Genomic DNA, 18,208 nt, shown 5'->3' with positions numbered 1-18,208 from the left:
CACATTAAATACAGCACCAATGGACTCTGATACGAAGTCAGCAAAGTGCAGGGTCTTGGAAGCATCTTGGCTATCCTGCAAAGTGTGGAAGGAGGGGCAGAGGGAGCCTGTGGCTGCAGGGCCTGGAGCAGTGCCTGATTCCCTCATGCTGGTTCCGGGGCCGCTGGGTATAAAGAGCTTTATGCAATGTCTGGAGGGTGGGAGTTCATAGAAAACGCGATGTCTCAACAGGCGAACACGCCTTTCTTCTGCAACTAGCAGGACAAGAAAAAGATACCAGGCTCCTTGTGCTGGTGCTGTGCAGATCAGCACCCCGGAGTCCAGAAGCCAGCTTCTGAGGAAGCTGGAGCATCCCAGCCCAGATGGGACCTCACCATCGGATGGATGGAAGAGCAACAACTGCTTGCAAACTGCTCATATTATTCACTGCATGCCTGATGCAGGGCAGTTGCCAAGGTAAGTGCTATCCGGAATAGGAATTGCACCGTAAGGAGCATATCCCTACTCCGGGGACTTTTATAAGAGAAAGACAAGGTGACTGAAAGTAGAGGGTTAACGGGCTCTGATTCAAGGAGTTCTTTCTAATAGCTAGGGGAGACAGTTGGCTCTTTACAGGAGTCATTTGATGGAGTCGGTTTCTGTTGTGGAAAAGTAAGTAGCGCCTTAAAAGCACTGCAAACACCACCGATTCTTCAGCTTCACTTCATCTTAGTTTCAAATTATCGTAGGATGCTTGCTTTGATTGTTTTTCTGGTTTGTAGAAACTTTTTTTCCCCTAGTTATGTGTGTAAGCAACAGACAAATGTGGCTAATTTTTGGTGGACATCTCAGACTTTGCAACTCTACGGTCTAAACCCATGGTTTTACAGAAATGCCAACAGGCAGGTTTTTCTGTGAGTCCTGATTACTGGCTGTGAATAAGGCAAAAAAAAAACCCCAAACAAACAAACAATCAAACAAACAAAAAAGCCAAAAACCAAACCACCCCCACAAAAAAAAAAAAAAAAACCCAAAAAAAACCCCCCAAAAAAACCAACCACCCCAGACTTTTTGCGTTTTTTTCCTTGCGATCTTTGTGCCTTTCTTGCTACTGAAATACGGGTGATTTTACAGAGCAGAGTTCACCTGCATTCCAAGAGCTGGTTTGGTGACCACTAAAATTGTACCTAGAGTTGTTTTTGGTGAGGAGTGCACAGGCTGCAGCACTTGCACGTAGACAGGTTGGGTCGGGGGGCAGGGGGTTATGCATGGACATGCTTGCGTACGTGTGGTATATGCAGTCATTTACAGAAGGCTATAAGAAAGAAACAGATGCTTAGTCTGGAGCACAATAAGCTCCCCTCAGTCGGTCTCAGACGCAGATTTGAAGTTGAGAGAGGGAGAACTTTTTCTCTGGGCTTTACTGTTGCTAGGCGACATGGAGGAGCATGTGACTGGCAGAGCAGGCTGAGTGCCGCTCCTCCGGTGCTAATCTGGCTGCTGGGGATGGAGTAGCCGTGTGCCCAAGTCCTCCCTCCGGCCTCTGCAGCCGATCTTCCTGCCTCCCCTTCTTCAGCTGGTTATTTGCCTTTCACGGAAAATCAAACCTGTCTTGTTGGAGCAAGAGTGGCTAAAGTGCATTTCCTCCGCCCCGTGTACTGACCTGCAGTTCTGCTGCTTCTGTGTGTGTCTGTGTATTACGTGTGTGTTCAAATTGTTAATCTGCTTTCTTTGCTCAACTCTTAGTTTAAGCTCCTTAGACAGAATCAACTAAGTAATTATACAGCAACTGCTGTTAGCAGCTCCCACTTATGAACAGGGAAATAAGAGATAGCTAATGTGCTGGAGACCTGCAAAAACTCCAGCCAAGGAGGTCACACTGGGCAGAATTAATCCTATGCACTATTATTTTACATTGGATAGAATGGAACTTGCAGTACAGATAAAATTTTTTTGTTGTTGTTCTCTAGCTGCTTCTGATTTTCCAGAACATACCTGATAAAAGACATGACAGAACAGGCAGAGAGAGGCTTTGAACTAGCATCCATAGTAGTATCCATACAGAATTTTTTTTCACTTTTATGATGTTCCTTCTGCTCTTTCTCCCATTCTCCCCTCCCCCCTGCCTCCACAGTAGAATAACTGTGGAAATCAAACACTATAATTTTAGTAATGGGTGACTGATACTAGGAAAATACCTCGATAGCAGGTATTTTGCCTGCACTTTGATTATGACAGTAGAATATTTGGTAACCATAAGTTACAGTTCCTTGAATGCTAAGATCATTTCAGACTCTTATTTTAAAAAGAAAATTTGGAGAACCATGAAAGCAATCCCAAGCCTTTGAAGGAAAATGGTGAAAAATCTCTTATTTTGCCTTATCCTCAGTATTTCCAAAGGCACTTCACTGATGTTTTTTGAGATTGTTTTTGGCAATTTCTGAGTGTTCCCAATATAAGATGGATGTTTCTAGAAGAATTTCACCTAAGCAATTTCACCTTGTTCAATTGATAGTACTCTTCTGTGATTTACCTAATTCTGGTTTTACTGAGAGTAACTGTAGTGCTCATAAACAGAATAAAAAAGTTTTGTAATTGCCAGCAGTACAGGGCCTGTTTCTCCTGCCTGTATAGGTCTTGTTTTCTGTGGGGTAATTGTTGTCAGAAAAAAGTGTAACTGGAACCTAAAAAGTAGTTAAGTGAAGGTAGTGTCAAGCAGGAGCATTGTGGGACTGTTGCTTATGTTTGTTTTGGGGAATATCAAAGTGCTTCACACTCAGCCATATACTACAGACAATGGATGGATGTTAGTGCATCAAATTTGATTTGTATCCTGCACCTCTGCAATGATAAATCAAGCTGATGCTTGATGCATCCCAGGCAAATATGGCTAAAATTTTTTACCATTATGAGGTCTCTATTAATCTGAGAATGAAGACTATTCTAAGAATGAATGCATATGGTGTGATAAGATATATAATCACAATGAACATTTGCATGAAGTGTGGCAGGCCGTTAAGAAATAGGTATGATAAGACCAAGTAGAGAAGAGTTACAGCAGTTCTTTCTGGAAGTCCTGGAGAAACATATTTTCCATAAGGAATTGTAATAGTTCAATCTTCAAATTAATAATTCAGTGGTCTTTAGACATTGTTTTCATTCAAAACTATTTAATTTTTCTGTAGGATGATGTACAGTGACATTGCTATGGGCGACAGGTCAGAGTCACTATTCATACTTCCTTGTACAGCACTGTACACTTTTAAATTACAGAGATCCTGTCTGTAAGATTCCACCTCTGCCAAGAACTAGAGTTTGAAAACTTGAGTGACTGGGGACCGAGGATTTGGAAGTAACAGGAAGGGAAAAAGAATGGCAAGAAATATGAATATACTGATGGAATCCTGACATGCAATTTGCTGGGTTTTGTGCATTTCAGTGTTCATAATCTGCGCTAGTACAATTTTCTTGGTTTCTCTTGGAGATGTACTCACACAAAATCAAGAGCACAAATTGCACTGAGTGTCCATCTACCTGGCTTCTAAACTGGTTTACTTTGTGGGGCCTGACAATTTGCAAGTATCTGTCAGTGAAACACGTTATAGTCTTCTCACATTTTAATGAGTTTTTCTGTGCACTAACAGGGGTTTTGGTTTTTTTTTTCTTTGTTCTTTTTAATGAATAGCCCACTTCTCGGATATCTCTTGAATTTTCTTAATAATTCACTCTTTTTCTGTATTCTGTTCAGTAAAGCATATCAGGTATTTGCAAAGTAATCAACTAAAGCAAAGAGTGGGTCAAATCCCAGAATTTCAGTTAAATATTGAAAGCAGTAATTGGATGACACCTGGTTAGATTTAGATTCTATGCCAAATGCTAGAATTACAGTAAATAATTAAGCTACAGGAGTGAAGACAAACAGCGACAGAGCATCCAAGGAGATTCCAAGAAAGATAAATGTGTGATGTGTGTGATGCTTCTATTTCCCTGTAAGACAACCCAAAACCTTCTTTCATAAATTGAGCTGATTGGAAATTTGAGCAATGAAATCCTACTTTAATCCAGATTTACTTGCCATGTGTTTTGCAGGAAATAGCAAAGATTCATTTGGGGTAAAGGTAGACTGCAATTTCATTACAGCCTTTCAATTCTTTTCCTTTGGGGCTTCCTGGGTTGACGTGAAATCACTTGTACTGTTTGGAGCCTTTCCCCTCCATGCACCTTCTTGCACGCTTAACTTCTCGTTCTTTAACACTGAACCTGGAGGTTCTTCTAAATCTGAATACTCTTCAATTGAGCAGTAAGCAGGCACGTTGTAGTTTATTTTATATGTGTTGTTGGATCCATTCAGTCTTCTACAATACTTATTTTTAGATTTGAGTGGTTGTGATAACTTTTCAGATAGACAAATATGTAACTCGAATCACACTTCACTATCACTTTTTTAAGCAGGAGTTATATCTTCTCTTTCAGAGCTCTACTTAAAACATATTGGAACCATATAGTACTTTGGATGTTTCAAAGGAACTTACACTTTCTAGACATTGTCATTGTTAAAAAACATTAAAAGTCTCTTCTAATTAAGGATCTACAGGTTGACCTCTATTTAAAGAGAAGTGGATGTTTTTATTCCACTTTGACTAATTAGTGATGACAATCATAATTTGTCAATTACTTTTTAATAGCTTACACTGAATGTGGCAGATAAAAGAGCTGTTTTTAAAATTTTTTAAAACTAAAGTGCTTTTTCATATAATTTGATAATAATACACTGTTATTAAAAATACCTTGAGCTGTTTCTAGATGAAAGAATAACGAGGTTTCTTCTGAGTCAACCCAGTGTGATTCCTTTAATTTCAAAGAAATTACTGAATTGTACTGATCTAAGGCAGAAAATATGATTCAGTGAAGAGTAAACATCTCTTTAAATAGCTCTTCATTGTATGAGATCCATTTTGAAGTCCATTTTGTTATGATAGTGTTAATTTTTTTTAACAACATTTTTCTCCCTTGATTCAGTACACCTATAGAACAGCTGAAAAAAAAAGTTTAATGAGTAAGCATAGAACTGTTAAATCAAATGGATAGCCTTTAGTGTATTCCTTAAGCTTGTACTGTTGGTTTCAGGGGTTTTAATGTTTTCTTTGTTTTGCAATGCTTAAAGTGGATTAGAGATCAAAGGATCGCTGTTACAACTTTTGTTTTGGATTAATGAAACAACATATAAAAGTTGACTGAAATAGTTCTATTTCTATGACCTGTTCTATTTTATTGTTTTAACATGAATGAGTTGCCTTTGTTTTACAATCAAGAAGCCAGATCTTCAGCAAAAGATCACTGTTACAGCAGCAGCATGTCTGCCCAATTATTTTCCTGCACAGCCAGGTCATGATACTACATCCTGCTGAGTCAAGCCAGAGAATGGGAATTGGGACTCCCTTTAATGGGGATTGCTGGGTCATGCTTTTGTGAACCAGGAAGGCTGGGGCTTTAGTTGTGTTCCGTCGCATATCGTATATAAAAAAAAAATTGGCATAGACCACAAGACGTCCCAGGAATTGATACATTCACTGATGTATTTAGAATCTAGATAATGGTTTTTATCTTCAGAAACTATGGTGATATTATCAACTCAAATAAATATACCATAGAAAATTCAGTTTACTTTGAGGAAGTATCAGGCCTGCAGAACTGGAATACAGACATACGTGTCTTGGATTTGTCCCAAAGAAGGAAGTCTAGTATGTCAAGTTCATATCATTCAATACCCATTTTGATCTGATCAAGCCCTTGTCATCTAAGGGTACAGCTTCATGAGAAGTGATGAGCAGTGATAGTTCACTGCTCCTGGGAGCAGGATGCCCCCACTCATCTTCCTTCTCTTCTCCAACGTCCCATGCTCGTGTTGCTGACAACCTTGAGTTCTTGGTACTTCCTTTTTGCCACTGCTCATTAGACCTTTTCTGAACTGCTTTCACTTAGAAACTTGTGGGGAAAATAAACCTGACCTGTGGAATTATGGCTTAGGGATTTTGAGCAGCATGCAGAAAGAAAGGCCTAGTAGCTACCGGAATTTAGAAAAGAAAGGGAACTTTGGAATCATGTGTAAGGAGAGGTGTTGGAAAGAGAGTGAGAAAGAGACACTCCATTTTCCTATGGTAAGTCAGGCTGGCCATGCAACCATTGTCTAATGCTGCTGCTGAAAACCTTACCACGCTGGGAACAAGAATAGTCTTATCAGGGCTAGAATGAACATGTGTTAGTGCTGCTGGAAACCCTTTTGTAAAGTTGTCCTGAGTAAACAGATGGATTGACTTGAGTGGGGCTGCTCACATGTTCACTTTTGAGCAGGGTTGTAGGGCTGTTCTCAGCCTGCAATGTAATAAGTGAATTGGATGATAACCAAGCACATGGAGTGTTGCTGCAGTTCTTGTTGCCCTTCTAGCTGTGTTAATAAAAATTACTTTTACTACTGCAAGGACTAATACTTTTTTAAACCTTTTCATGTGCAACAAACTCCAGTTTGTCTGAAATGAATGACAAAGTCTGTGGTGTCTTCCATAAGAATATTTGAGCTGTGTTTGTTAGCCTTACAGTTATTAATTTTCTGTGTGAAGTCAGCCTTTAAAGTGTCACTGGAAACAGGTGCAAAACTTTTTCTAATAGGAGTTAAGAATTTTCAGAGACTTAAATACTGTAAGACAGTATAAGAAGGTAGAGCCCTAATTGATCACTCTGTTAAAGGAAAAATCTTGTCTTTAAACAGGCAGTGTGGAGATAGATACTGACTCTCTGGACAGCAATATAACAGGTGTGGTTGCAATCTTCTCCTAGCAGACATTGTGAAAGACTGATGGCAAAGTATTGCTACAAGGAGGGGATTAAAAGTTAAAGGTTGCAGACCTGTAGGCAAATGCCTGCAGTCCTTTGAGCAATGTGATTTGTATGTTGGGTGTTACCATTGAGATACCTGAGAGAGAGTGTATGCCTTTCCTGTATTTTTTTGTGCTTGCTTCTGGATGTGAGGACAGGGTGCAGTACGTCTATGCTTTTGTGTTTCCAAGCATGTTGAAAGTGTAGGGCTTATGTAGCTATACCAGCTAGAGAAGTTCTTCCCTACTATTAACCTCTGTGCCTGGAATGCTGCTTAGAGTAGCTTGCTAATGTAATTTAAAGAATTATTTTAAATATTAATTTATTAATTATTATGTCATAATAATAAATTATGAATTATTTAAAATAAGAATTATTTAATATAGTGGCTCAGGAGCCACTAATGAAGGGAAGTCACAGCAGAATCAAGCATCCTTAAAAAGTCAAAATTGGTGAGTAAATCCGAGGGTTACAGATTTTGCATTTGGATGCTTAAAAGGAAATTATAGGTGAAATACTTCCACTGGGGTTGACAGGAAGGGTAATGTTTCAGGAGAAGATGATATTTCAGGAGAAGATGATATTTCTATCTTCTGATGAATTCAAGGACTGTCTTTTTAATGTGGCACACTCATTAATATTACTATTTGTGTAAAAGGATTTCTTAAATTATTTTTAAACCAAAAATTAGAAAAAGAAAATATGCTACACTTAGAAATAAAGCAGCCAAAGGTTTATTTAATTCTTATTGTTCACTTTCAGGTTCTTTGAGCTAAAACTGCATTTTGTGTGAGCACATCAGTCAACATTGTTGTTCCAGTTCAGGTGATCCTGGCAGGAGGTGTGGAACTAGATCTTTATGTCCCTTCAAACCCAAACCATTCTATGATTTTATGATCCATCATTTACTCAGGTCTGCCTTGACATATGGAATTTCCTTGTGGGGAAGCTTGATAAGGAGTGACCAGCCATTAGCTGCTAACTGAAACAGTCACTACTGAATAAGGGAGAAATGTGATGTGTCAATGCATCCAAAGGAATAGATGTAGTTCCCAGTGTCATGGGTAGAAGCAAGCAGCATTAGAATGCCTATCTAGGCACATTAGATACTTGTAGCATGTGGTCTATCTATTCAGTACTGACACGTCAGTTCTGCTTTTCTGACAATGATCCCACATGTTTAGTTTGCAATGAGTAACTGTTGCAATTTTTGAAATTTGTGCAAAATTACTAGTGCCATGTGAAGCTTTGGGACACAGTTTAAATTGTCTTTTTTTTTTTTTTTTTTTTTTTTTTTTTTTTTTTTTTAATCTAGAGTCCTACTCGTATGATGCAAAAGAATTTTATTGTGGGTATGGGTTCTGTGCTGGGAAGACAGAAATAGCTTTCATTTTATGTGCTTACCGTGTTTATTATGTGTATGGGAAAGTGGTCTATTTTTTGCATGGCCGCTTTAATTTTTCATTTAATAACTTGCAATATAAAATTATAGTAAGCTTTATAATTTGGCAAAAAGTTATATGTTGCATAGCTATTTTCCTTCTAGCAATGATGCAAAAAAGAAATACAAAAAAAACCCCTCACTGTCATGAACTGCCAGGAAGGCTCTTATTGAGGCCAGTTCCTAGTGGTACAATGACTCATCAGCTTTCAGGAGAGCATGACAGAATTGAATGCAGGTCATCATCTCAGCATGGGGTTTAATTTTGAGAAAAAACAGCACACGGGTTTGTAAATTTCTTTTAAAAATTGTACAGGATTTCAAAACGAAAAAAGCTTCCTGAGAGGGCTGTTTTATCATCTGCTACTGCATCTGACTTTCTCAGTGATATATACTGTACATATTCTACGTTGTTTAAGCACTTTTTTCCCCCCCACATACTGTGTAGTTGTAAATACTTCTTAGTCTTGAAGATTTTCCTCTTTTGGTCATATTCCCCCCCCCCCCCAGCTTCTGTTACCCAATTGTTATTCTACAGCAGCCTTGGGGCCATTAGCAAGGTTCATTCTTATGAAAATGCTTGGGATGCTTCCTTCTGTGAGCAACTGAGGCTGTCTTTATTTCTACGGTGTTTGCACGTTCTTCTTCCTCTTTATGTCATATGGTCAATTAGAATAGATTTTTGCATACTTAATGTGCCATTCATGGAAAAGAAGCTACTAAGATTTAGGAGAGCTGGGATGTGTATGCTTCCCTAGAGATCCACAGTTCTTGCTTCGATTCCCCAGCTAACACAATCGCAACTGATGTATGTGGATTAAGACACCTAATGTCAAGACAGCTGGGTGGGGTCATCCAGTTGAAGGCAGGATTCGTTCTTCACATATAACATCTGAAACACATTTTTATATTGAGAAGGCTAATCTTTCAGCGCCTCTGCAAGTACTGGTTCTCTTGAATTTGGCCATACAGGTAATAATTTTACTAAAATCTTTAAGGAGTACAGATAGTTTTTGTTAGTGTCCTCCTGGAAAGTACTTTATGTGCAGTTTAGATTAAAAAAAGTGTCCAAGAAAAATTAATAGCTTAGCCTCAGTTATCACTGAAGTACAAGAAATTTGTCAGTGACTTAAGTGAAAGAAGGAATCTGGTCTGTTCAATATAAAGAATATTTACTTTATCAGTAGAAAGGAGTATCACCTCCTGTCTGTTGGAATTAGTCCTTGCTTAAAAGGATTATTTCTTATTCCTGCCTTGTTATAGGACTGAAAAGATAGTAAAAGTTCATTTGTTGCTTTATAAAAGAAGTTGAAACAAAATTATAAAGTAACCAAATTTTTATTATTTTTTTTGTAGTACGGTATAATGGAAAATATACATAGTATGGATATGTACTTTTTGTGACCATGTATAGCATGTATGATAAATAAACTGTCATGGTTTTAAATTCATAAGGTTGGGTTTTTTTACATTTAGGATCAATGTGAATAACTTTGAAAGTCTGAACATCTTAATTATTTTTTACTTTTCCCAGAATAATTGGTTTGAAAGTGGTAATGTAGAAATCATTGTTATTTTGTTCTGAATACCAGAGCCTTAAGAAAAAAAAAACAAAAAAAACCAAAAAAAACAAAAACAGACCTGATTTTTTTTTGTTTTTTTCCTGGGAGGTGATAGGTTTTTTTCCTAGGAGGATGTGGTATATTAAAAAAAAAAGAAAAAAAAGTGTGCTTGTTGTCTTCATTGGTTCAAGCTTAAAATTGAAAAAAAAATAGATTTGTTAAGAACAAATTAATAAACAATTTCCATTTTTATCAGGCTGCATTTGCTGCTTTTTCAATTAATAAAACTGAAGTAAGGTATAGGAGATGAGGATTATGAATGTCTTTGATGTTGCTAGGAAGCATTTACAGTGTCATTTGTTTGAACTTGTTTGCAGGAGATCTGAACCCTTTTTTCTTTGCAGGAAAGCTTTCCTGATTAGTTTCAGTAGATTAAAATCCTGAATTTCTTTAATTCTTGGATTTATGTTGGGGCATTAGCAAAAATTAATCTATAGCCCTTTTATAACTGTATTAGCTGAAAACAAATAGTTTAATATTGAATACAATGATTTTAAGTATTTTTATCAAAGAGTTTGCATGTGAGTATTATTAAAATATTTGATGCTTTAGTTTTAACAATTACTTTAGTTGACAAATATCTGTGTGTGCAAGAACGTGCAGACACAAAGACCTGAATATAATGTAGATTTTGCTGGGCTTTTTTCCTGTTTGGCAAATAAAGGCAAAGCATAAAAATATGTTGATGCTGCATGGAAACATGGTATTTCTAAGTCCATAATGAAAGACAATATTTTCACTTTTGGTCTTGAATTTTAAAGTGCTTTTTAAAAAAAAAACTGTGAGTAAAAATTTCAAATGTAGGTATTGGATCTTGCCTATCAGAGTAGAACTTGTTTATTATAGTTTCTGATACCCGTCGCTGTGCTGAACACAGAATGTGGTTTACTCTAAAATAAGTCCAGCTAGTACAGGTGAAGAACCAGATCTTCTGCTTCAAGTTAAGTCCTTTATCATTTCCACCACTGCCCCCTGCCTCCCATCTCCAAATAATCTGACATATGCCTTGTTTCTTGAACTGCCTAATAAACATACTAGCAAAACAGAGTGTGCCTCTCATGTATTCTGATTTTTTGAGTGCTAACAGATTAAAAATAAAATAGGAATCTGTGTTGGTGAAAGGAAGAACAGACCCATTTGGCCTCTTGACATCGGCGCACCCCCGGCAGTTCAAGAGCCTGCTGTCATTATGTACAGACTATCCAGGGCATGGCCCTTTTTGTTACATGAGTTTACAGTGCAAGGCACACGGAGTTCTTGACCAGCTGCTGAGTCTGTAGATGCTATTTTACTAATAATAATCTTGTTATATGTAATTGGATGATAATTCAGTACAAGAAATCCTACATTTCCCTTTTAACAATGCATGGCACTTCAGCTTTTCTACCTCAGATTGTCCCTTGACTAGTCCTGTCTGCCTATCAATCTGTCTATAAAGATCTCGCAGTTATGTGAAGTGGGTGCAGATGTACATTTGTACTGCCTTTTTGGGGATACTGCCAGTAAAAGCTATTTCTTTAATCTATTTAGCGATACATAGGTACAAAATACGTTTTGTGTTGCAAGGGCTTGAAAATTGCAGATTATCCTTTTACTACTTTGTGTAATACTATTAGTGTTTGTATGGTCTGTGTTGTTTTTTTTTTAATCTGAATAGTTTATATTAAATTTAATGAAGTTTAAAGAGTGTAGAAAGACTGAAAATTAAGTATCATGTTGAGATATATGAAAGTTAGTATAATTTTATCAGACTCTATTTTTCTTATCTATTAAATAATATTTGTGCATTTTCTTATTATAATTGCTAGAAGAATACTGCTTTTTAGTATCATAGGGAGTTATTTGAAAATAAGCTAAGGTTTTTACTAAACTTAGAATTTTGCTTCTTTCTACATTAGTGAGGGGGAACAGAGATGGAATTCCAGAGTTTCAGCCTTCCCCCCTTGAGCATTCCAAAACCTCAGGCTGTTTGACGTGTAATTAGGCTAGGCAAAAATCTAACATCAAAGGGGATGGAAGGTGGTGATTCTTGGGGATTCTTTTACCTGCAAGGCCCCTAGAGTGGGCTGCTCTATTTGGGGGGCAAATGGGAGAGTACCCTTTTTTGGAAGCCAGAAAGGGAGAAAAAGAGCTTGTCACTTATTTTTCTATTTGTTAATTTTGTGTGGAAGAGGTTTCTAATGCACAGTCTGTTTGCATTTACTTGTTGAAAACCAGAAGATGTATTACAAGTGGAATTGCTCAGTTGAAAAAATATTGCCTGGAACAACATTACTTTTTTAGATGCAAGTAAATCTGTTGAGAGGGTTGATTCCTGAAATATAAATTAATTGCAGCAGTGTAAGTTTGATTTCTGTGTGGACAGTTTGAGAGTGGTACGATCTACCCTGGGCTTAATACATTTCTCATTACTTTAAATTCTTCATTCAGACTTAACTGCTAAGGAAGTGTTAGCAGTTTTAAAAGGCATTGTGAGCACAAGGAAGGAAGAACAAATGAGGAGGTTTGGCCTATTCTGTGTGGTCTGAATTAACAGTCATGGCCCTTAATCTTTGGATGACAAATGTAATTCAGAAGATGTGTAGTCAGAGTTAAAAGTGTGAGGAACTTCAAGGTTAAATGGACAGGTAGAAAATGTATGAAAATAATACAAAATACTAAAACTGTTCAGGGAGGTACTGCAAGGAGTCAAAAGTAACACAGAGGGGCAAAGAATAAGGCTGTTTTGGTTCTATTATAAGCCAAATATAGCATTCTGGTTTTAATATAAAAGGATTGAATTTTAGCTTTCATTCTGAAATAAAATGTTTCTACATGAAGTGAAGCCCAGTGGAGGCTGAGAGGGGTGGAGTGCACTGCCTTCCTGTTGAAGACTGTGGCCCTGTGGTTTAAAACATTGTGCTGTGAAATGTGTGATGCTATTAACCTCTCTCTCTTCTGCTGGAATTCCCTGTGACATTGAGTAGCTTTCATTAGTGGTGTGAATATTGAGTACCATCCCCTAGTGGCAGTGGGGTTTCTCTTTGGCTGTGGTTTACCATAGGGTACTTCATTCATATGCAGGCAACAATTGTTGCAGAAAAATAAGGTAAATAGTGGTAGAAGATGCACATATTTTTAATAAATTGAAAGTGTTTTGTTAATAATTAGCTCAGTCTTCCCTCTGATAAAATCACAACTATGTTGACTGTTCCAATGGAAAATGACTACCTGACAAAACCTTTCTGCAAGTAGCTGTTCCAGAGCTAGTAACATAAGCCTTCTTGTTTTACCTGGACAAATGCTGAATCTCAAACATCCACTGAGAGTCTCTTACAAGAGAATCCCAGACACAGAGAACAATATAAATTCCAGTGACCAATTTAGCATGAAGCCCCAAGATAGTAAGTATAGCAAGAAGTTTAGAAATAGTGCTTTGGTCGACATTTTTGCAATGATGCTCCTGATGTTTGCTTTGCAATTTCAGTATTAAACTGATTTATATTAAAGCAAATATAATATATTTTTTAATTCTTTGGTGTTTTCCTTAATACTGAGCAGTTGAAACCAATTTTTCCTTTCAAAATTATTTTTGTTAATGCCAAGAGATTCTTCTTTATGTATATATGTTCTGATGTGATTATTAAGATCTGCCGTGCATTTTTTAGCCCGTATTTTAGTAGTGCTTTAGTCACCATCAGGAAACTGAAACTGAATTATAGTAATAGTATTGCAACACCAAAAATTCAATAATTTCTGGAACTTGAACTTCCAAAAGATACCAAAATTTTGTTCTATTAGCAGATTTTAAACATGAAAACAAAGACTGATTACTTTATCGCTCATTTTAAAACTCAGTGGTTATTTCCTTCCTATCAGTGTTTGTTAGAGTAAATCTGAATTTCTAAGGCAATTGGTTCATTAGTATATTTTTTTTAGTAATATCTGACTGATTAATGAGCTACCTTACCACTTAAAAAACCCACAAAAATTAATTGAAAGGAAAATCTTCCATAAAACTACTGATTACTAATTCTTCAGTGACTTGAAGCTTCAAATAATATCAATAAACAAGTGAATACTCCTTTTTTTCTGACAGTCCCTGCTCTTGCTGAAACCCAGGTGCTGCAAGCTCACATTGCATGGAATATACCAAATCGGGTTATTACTGACATGGTTATTTTTCTTTCATTCCGGTTCTTTCTCTTGGGTATTTGTAGCTGTAACTTTGTAATCATGTATTTTTCCCATGATTGCTTTCTCCTTTATCAAAGTTAGAATTGTTTTCGCTCACAGATGAAACACAAGCTTTTTAGAACCTTTGTGAGAAGTGCCCTTAGTACTGAAGATCACTTTTGCTTCTTTAATATTACTGATTTTCAAAGGCTGGGTTTTTTAAATGCATCTACATAATTATCTGCTAGGTAATTTTCTTTGTTCTAAAGATAATATAAAATAGTGATAATTTATTTACTAGTCTTTCATAACATTTCTAGGTGTTTCAGAGCTCTTTGCCTTCACTTACAAGTATGCACAGCAGATAACATTGTAAAGATTAAGTCATAATTAAATGAATTGTAACAGGTCTGCTGAAGAATTGTATAAATGGACATGCATATGGTGCTTATTGTATATAGGTGTGAGCATCTTAAATTATAGTTCTGTGGAGTACTATAGAGAGTAGCAGAACTTCTGGCTTGTAGGTTTTCTGTTAACGTTCGGTTACCATTTCTGGTACTGTCCAAAGACTGCTGTGTTTATACTGCTTTGAAAAAGGTTTATCAGTCTTATCACCTCATTTTAATCACTATAAGGGTATGTTTAACTATAAGAACTTGATACAAGATAGGCAAAATAAATTATTGTTCTACATCATGCTTAAAATTTTTTAGCTAGTTATTATTTAGAAACAATATACAAGTTGCTCATATTACTTGTTTATAAGCATGTTTCATTAAAAATCCTGATCATGTGGATGCAGATTTGATTGTATATTGTAACTTCCTTTTTTAAGTGACTATGAATATTTTTCAATAGCCATAATATGCTAAATATACAAGATTAAGTATTTGTTTTGCATTGTAGTTGCAATTGATAAAAGGTGGGTTATATGTAGTGTTTTTAGAGCTTTAACTGCTAATCTTATATGAAAATTTTGCTTTGTAGGGCAAAATTCAGGGAGAGGGCTTGGGATTCCAGAGTGAACTTGTACATTCCTTCAGGGCATTTTTGCAAGGGAGGTTGTTGTGTTTTAAAGGTAGTTGATAAGAGACCTGCACCACCAACCCCAGACCTGCACCACCAACCACCATCATGCATTAGTCTATAGAAGGTATTTGGGTGAACATACTCCTGTACCACTCCGTACCACCATTTATCCAAGTGAAATTTTTTGACCATTTGCAGGATACATTATAAATCAGGGTGTCACTAACAGACAATCAGATTTGAACATTCCTTGCATAAAGTAGCTTGCCTATATCCCTGAGGAATACATCACTTAACTGTGTTTATGTGACAGTGTTGATATGCCTGGTTTTTACATGAAAGTTAGGTAGCATGTTATTTATGTCATCATGAATTCACAAAATAGGTGGTTGTGCTTTATGTATACTGAGGTTATCTTCTCTGGACAGATCACTCAGAAGAACTGAAAGATGTAAATTTATTGTATGGTTATTAATTTAATCAGGAAATGGGATTTTTTTTTCAGAATTGGACTTTGCTACTACTTCAGGTTTTTTCAGTATTCCCCTCTCTGAGGTGCTGACAACAGGTTAACATGAAACAGCTCTGTTGTACCTAATTATATTGTGGCTTATTGTTTTGTGGATCTATAAAACTGTTCACTCCCTTTTTATGACCCAGTAGTCACAAGGAAAGGCCAGAAACAGTGCCTTTTCTCTTTCTTATAGACTGGAGATTTCATTAGTTGACTCTAATAAAGGCCTGATCCAGCTGCATTTACACCTGGGAATGAATGCTTCTTTATCAGGTCTTAATCCTTAGTAGATCAAGCAGGAGAGAATGACAGCAGGTTTGCTTTTGATCAGCCACAAATGTCTGAAAGTGTAATTTTAAAAAAAAAAATTATTTGCTATTTAGATCTTGACTCAAGACATGCTTTCCTGTACTTCAGTGGAAATATTTAAAGTATGAAGGCATTATTAAAAAGCAAAACAAAACTGAGATCTTTCTATACTTTCAAGCTGTTACCACTGAAACAAGATTTCCACATCAGCTAATGGGATTATTATTGTATGTTTTAAAATCCTCATACACTTGGGAGAGCACTAACGTTTAGCCTTTAGATATAATGTCAAAAATTATGCCCTACCTTTATTTAAAATCTATACTGCTTGCGAATTTAAAATTGACACATTCCTGCTAAATAGGTTTCTGTAGTGTAAGTACTCTGAGACTTGTTTGGATTATTTTTTCATTTTTTATAATTGTTTTGTTTGTATAATATACAAATGCTAAAATTACTGGAATTTTCTAGCTATTTTGTTGGAGGCTTCTGTAATACGTGAAGATGGTTCTTTGCTTTTTTGTTTGTTTGACTGGGTATATAGAGCTCTTTCTGTATATATATACTTTTTAATATTTTTGTACTATCTTTTGTATTATTTTTTGTATTATCATTTTATCTCCATTCTCCATGCTGCAAGGCAGTGGATAAATCCGAGTTCTTGCTGAATTTCACTGTGTGTTAGGATGTGCTGGTAGTGCTAAGATCCCCGTTCCTGTGTTTCACCGCAGGATGTGAGCGGGGGCAGTTCCGCTGCGGCGACGGTCGCTGCATTCCTGCAGACTGGAGGTGTGATGGAGCCAGAGACTGCTCGGATGATACAGATGAAGCTGGCTGCCGTAAGTGAAACAAATACACAGCAACTCCTTTGTAGTCTAAGAAATTGGGAGATTCAGATGTGCTCAATGTAATTATAGTACGAGAATGAATATTGAATTGGGAGAAAACTACAAGTTGTCATGAGATACTGCAGAATCTATTTGAATCTTATTCCATGAGCTCATTTGGCTTTGGTACCCAAAAAATCAAGTAGTGGTCAGCTTCCCACATGACTTTAACAATTTCTTAAAAATCTGACTGTCCAATAATGCAGTTTCATATTATGACTAATCTTCTGAGTAGAGGTAGAAATATATTGTATTCTGTTAGTGTAGTAATCCTGAATATTCAATATACATACAGCTACCACCAGCATCACTTGTGCTCCAAATCTTTGGATTTTTCAGACCCTGGACAACTAACTGTACCTACTGTGCCCAAAGTAGAGTCATGCTTAATTGTTTAGAGTTGATTATGCTGTGTCAGCAGCTCACAGGTAACAATTTTATTCATATGGACTGTAATATCCATGCACCAACATTCTCTTAAGCTGAATGGACAAGTTGTGAAAATGAAGAATTTCTCTCCAAAGTCTGTTTTCAGGAGCTTGCTGGTATTTTACCTTCTCAGTTCTAGTGTTCTTTGAGTCTTGTGGGTTAGTGCAATTATCAGCCCACTTACAGATTAGGCCAATTTTTACCCCTCAGCTGATAAGGAGTAAGACTAATTTATATCTGGTTTTTTTACAGTGTTATTATTTCTTTGCTGCTTGACCCGTGTCATAATTGGAGGCCATTGATATGACTTGGCAGTCTGCTTTAAACTGGCAAGACAAAATAGTGTTGTCCCACAGCAATAATGAAAATTAAACTTCATTTTTTTTGAGTTAGTTAATATGTTAATGTCCTATAGGTAGGGGGGCACATGAGTGCCTAGTAAGTTTGTTTAAAACTGGTCTGAAGTTCAAATCATGCTAAAAGATTATTCTTTGGTTCTTGAAGTGGTAAAAAGTATACATGAAGTACTGGTCTGTAGTATGTGATCAATTCTATCCCTCTAATTAGTTTACTACTGATGTTATTTTCTACTTTTCAACTCTAAATCTATAAATTGTTTTAGTTTTCTCCCTCGTGCTTGGTTAAATTGATAGTTGTTCTTGCATATCATCCCATGAGCACAAAGCTGACCTTGTATTTCTGCAAAAACATAATCCTGAGCAGAGAGATGATCAAGACCAGAGTCCTGTTTACTGGACTGTGTTGTACTAGAGATTCTTCCAGGAGTATTAACTAGGAATGGAGTAAGCTGTGACACAGTTTCAAACACTTATTTTGATCTTTCTCTTTGATGGTTCCCTGTTGTTTGTCTATTTGAAAAGTACAGAGTGGAGCTGGAGCAACAGCATTCAAGTTGTTCTGATTTGACCCTCGCTTTTGCCTCATGAATTCACAGGGAAGAATAGTG

The 18,208-nt window shown here is 36.6% G+C and overlaps 1 protein-coding gene across 6 annotated transcripts in view; it reads left to right on the top strand.

Annotated features, from left to right (window-relative positions):
* Positions 1 to 141: 141 nt before the first annotated feature.
* Positions 142 to 18,208, top strand: part of LRP2 (LDL receptor related protein 2) — a 112,558-nt gene continuing 94,491 nt past the window's right edge. For 3 of the 6 annotated variants that reach the window (XM_072932211.1, XM_072932210.1, XM_072932209.1), the window contains exons 1-2: positions 142 to 456; positions 16,657 to 16,764. In XM_072932211.1, coding sequence (XP_072788312.1) covers positions 363 to 456; positions 16,657 to 16,764 — 202 coding nt within the window. In that variant the 5' untranslated portion in view covers positions 142 to 362. The remainder of the gene's footprint in view (positions 457 to 16,656; positions 16,765 to 18,208) is intronic. The other 3 variants (XM_072932212.1, XM_030277434.4, XM_030277432.4) reach the window with 1 other exon arrangement.

Source organism: Taeniopygia guttata, chromosome 7, assembly GCF_048771995.1.
Source record: "Taeniopygia guttata chromosome 7, bTaeGut7.mat, whole genome shotgun sequence".
Classification (NCBI taxonomy): Eukaryota; Metazoa; Chordata; class Aves; order Passeriformes; family Estrildidae; genus Taeniopygia; species Taeniopygia guttata.
Note: the sequence above shows the minus strand (reverse complement) of the source record. Positions and strands in the feature narration are given on the sequence as shown.